The sequence below is a fragment of the Vipera ursinii genome (assembly GCF_947247035.1).
Source record: "Vipera ursinii genome assembly, chromosome: 7".
In the NCBI taxonomy this organism is placed as follows: Eukaryota; Metazoa; Chordata; class Lepidosauria; order Squamata; family Viperidae; genus Vipera; species Vipera ursinii.
This window is the reverse complement of record NC_139521.1, coordinates 3,576,899-3,579,949: the sequence shown is the minus strand read 5'-3', so window position 1 is coordinate 3,579,949 and position 3,051 is coordinate 3,576,899. Positions and strand designations below refer to the sequence as shown.

Genomic DNA, 3,051 nt, shown 5'->3' with positions numbered 1-3,051 from the left:
CCTTGCAAAAGGATTTCTCGATTCAAAAGGAGAACGACATAGATAATGATCGGGGAACCAATTTTTATCTTCCATCGAGAATTCAAACGGAATGAAGCTATATAATACGATACAGCATCGTTTAGGATATTCTAGTACAGCATTCTGACAAATTCCAGAGAAACCAAAATCCTGATCGTGTTCTTAAACATATTTTTTTTTCTTTTGCGTCATAAATTAACAATTAAAACTATCGCACATGCTTCGAATAGGATGGCCGCTTCCCAACGGGAGAGAAGCGGAGGAAACGCCGGTTCCTTATTTCCAAAAAAAAAATGTCCTTTTTTTAAAGAGGGGGCGGGTGGGACTCGCAGAGAGAGCAAAGGCGAGCCGGAGAATTCCTTTCCATCCTGGGTTTGGGAAGGAGTCAGTTCGGTCCCATGGAAAATAACTCCTTTTTTTTTTCTCCTTTTTCTCCATTTTTGCTAAGTCTTCCCTCCGCTTTTGTTAAAAGGCTCGGCGCCGTTCCGCATAAGGATACCTAAGGCTGGGTTTAGAAGTAGAGTCTTCGGAGTGGGGAAGAATTGAAGGCAAATTCCAGTTTTTTTTTTCTTCTTTGCTGCTCAATTCCGCCAAAAACCACCGGGAAGGCGGGGAGGGGGAGAGGAGAGAAAAAGGAAGGCGCCCACCCCCCTCCTTCAGCTCTGATCGCTGGGGGCTTTGCGCTGGCACCCGGGAGACGGGGTTGTGTCTGCCTTGCCCGCCGCCCTGGCTCAATCTTCCCCGGCGCTTTTTGTTTTTTCCGACGAGACGCTCCGGAGCCGAGTTTTAGACCAGGCCGCTGACCGGCGCCCGCAGGAACGGGGCCGCGGCGGCGGGGAAGGCGCTGAGCGGGTAAGCCACCGGGCCGCCGGCCAGGCCGAGCAGCGGGGGCGGCGGCGGCGGCGGCCCGTGGGGAGAGAGCGGTAAGGTGGCCAAGGCGCTGCCCGCCAGCGAGCTGTCGTGGTACAAAACCGGGACGCGCACGATCCTCTGGCTGGAGGATGGGGGCAGCTGGGCGGCCTCCAAGTCGGCGGCTAGCTGCCGCTTCCATTTGTTGCGCCGGTTCTGGAACCAGATCTTGACCTGGGTCTCGGTCAGGCGCAGCGAGGCGGCCAAGCCGGCCCGCTCCGAGCTGCTCAGGTAACGCTTGACGTCGAAGGTCGACTCCAGCTGGAACACCTGGCTGCGGCTGAAGACCGTGCGGGTTTTCTTCTTGCGCCCGCCCGCCTCCGCTTCCTCCGGCCGCCGCTTGCTCTCGCCTCCCCCGACGGCTCGGGGTCCGGAACGCGCCCGGCCGGGCTCCTGGCACTCCTCGGTGGGCTTGGGCTGGGTCGCCCCCCGTTGCTGGCCACTTGCCTTCTCCTGGGTGCCTCCTTCGGGAATCTCCGGGGAGTCTCTGTCGCTGGCTGGAGGGGAGAGGAGGGGGAGGGGAGAAGGAGGGAAGGGCTCAGTCCGAATTGTAGCAACCCCACCCGTCCCTTCCCCGACAATCCACGCGCTCTCCGGACTCCGGTCGCAGCGCGAAAGCCAGGTCAGCCCCGCGGTGGGCGCGGACGCCCCGTCCCCCAAGGAGCTGGCCAGAGGGCCGAGCCACCCGCTCCGGTCCCCCCCCCCGAAGGAAGGTCCCGGCTTGGCCTGCCTGGGGCTGCTGAGAAACCCTCCCGCACCCAGCAGAGCTGGCTTTCCCACCCGCGGTTCCCCCACTCCCGCGTCGCGCTTCCCGGGAAGGCCAGGAATGCAGAGCGTCAGAGCGCACCGGGGTCGCCTCTGCCCTTCTGCCCGGCCAGGGGTCTTCAGCAGGGCCTGGAGGGCGGGGGTCGAGGGACGGAGGCCGGGCCCAGGGGGAGGCGGCGGGCGCGGGACTTACTTTCCGGGCTGGCGCAGCTCCTGAAAGCCTTGCGCGCTCGCCGGTACCACTCCCGGGCGCTTTCCCGCAGCGGCGAGCTCAGCTCCAGGCGGGTCCCCGGCGGGGGTTGGCAGCAGGCCAGGGGGCAGGCCCGGGGGGGCGCCGGCGTCTCCTGGCGGGCTTGGCCCGGACCGGCTTCCCCCCCTTCCGCCGCCGCTTCCTCCTCCCCTTCTTCCTCTTCCTCTTCCTCGTCCTCCCGCCGCCGCCGCTTGGTTTGGGCCGCCAGCAGGTTGGCGATGAAAAACGAGGAGACCCGAGCGGAGGCGGCCTGGACGTTTCCCGTGGCTTGGTCCGGCATCCTGGAGCGCGGAGAGGGGCAGCCAGAGCCGCTGCGAGCCGGGCCCGCCGGCTTCAGGACACGGGAGCCCGCCTGAGCGGAGGCGGAGGAGGAGGAAGAGGAAGAGGAGGCGGAGGAGGAGGAGGAGGAGGAGGAGGAAGACCCTCTCCGGAGGGTCGCATCGCCGCCGCCGCCCCCGCACGCCAGCCGGCCGGCCGGCCCGACTCGCCGCTTGGGCCGAGGCAGAAGGCCGGGCGAGAGTGGGTGGGGGTCGCCGGGGCTGCCTCGCCCTCCTCCCGCGCCGGCTCCGCCGATTTAGGTCAATTGGGCAGGCAAGCGCGGGCGGGAGGCGCCAGGGCGGGAGGGGGAGGGGGAGGGGAGGGGAGGGGAGGGGGCCGGCCTGCGCCTCCCTCTCTCATTGGTCAATCCGGGGGGGGGAAGGGGACAGAGGGGTCGGCCAATGCCACCGCCCCCGTCCTTGGGAAAAAAAAGAAAGAAAAAAGAAAGAAAAAAGAGAAAAAGATGCGCCAGCCTCGCCACGCCCCTCCAGCCCCTCCCTCTACTCAATTTCCCACCGCCCCCCCCGCTCCAAAAAAAAAACCCACGCAAGGGCTTCTGTGTGTGCGCGCGCGCGAGGCAGCGGGGAGCCCCCCCCCAAAAAAAGCTGCTCCCGGGGGGAGGCACAGCGGAGAGGCGGGGGGGGGGTGAGTAGAAGGCGCCGAGGCGTCGTTGAGGCCAGGCTGGTCTTTGCCCCCCCCCATGCATGTCCCTGGGGGTGGGGGTTGGGGAAGGGGCTCTCCCCGGTGCGACGCCCAGCAGGAACGGAGCCCAGCGCGAATCCCACCCG

At 65.3% G+C, this 3,051-nt stretch overlaps 1 protein-coding gene across 1 annotated transcript; it reads right to left on the bottom strand.

Annotated features, from left to right (window-relative positions):
• Window positions 1-807: 807 nt before the first annotated feature.
• HMX1 (H6 family homeobox 1) lies at window positions 808-2,225 on the bottom strand (the record flags this gene model as incomplete). Its single annotated transcript, XM_083366978.1, has 2 exons — window positions 808-1,427; window positions 1,889-2,225. The coding sequence occupies 2 exons, from the start codon at window positions 2,223-2,225 to the stop codon at window positions 808-810; spliced, it is 957 nt and encodes a 318-aa protein (XP_083223104.1).
• Between the last annotated feature and the right edge of the window lie 826 nt (window positions 2,226-3,051).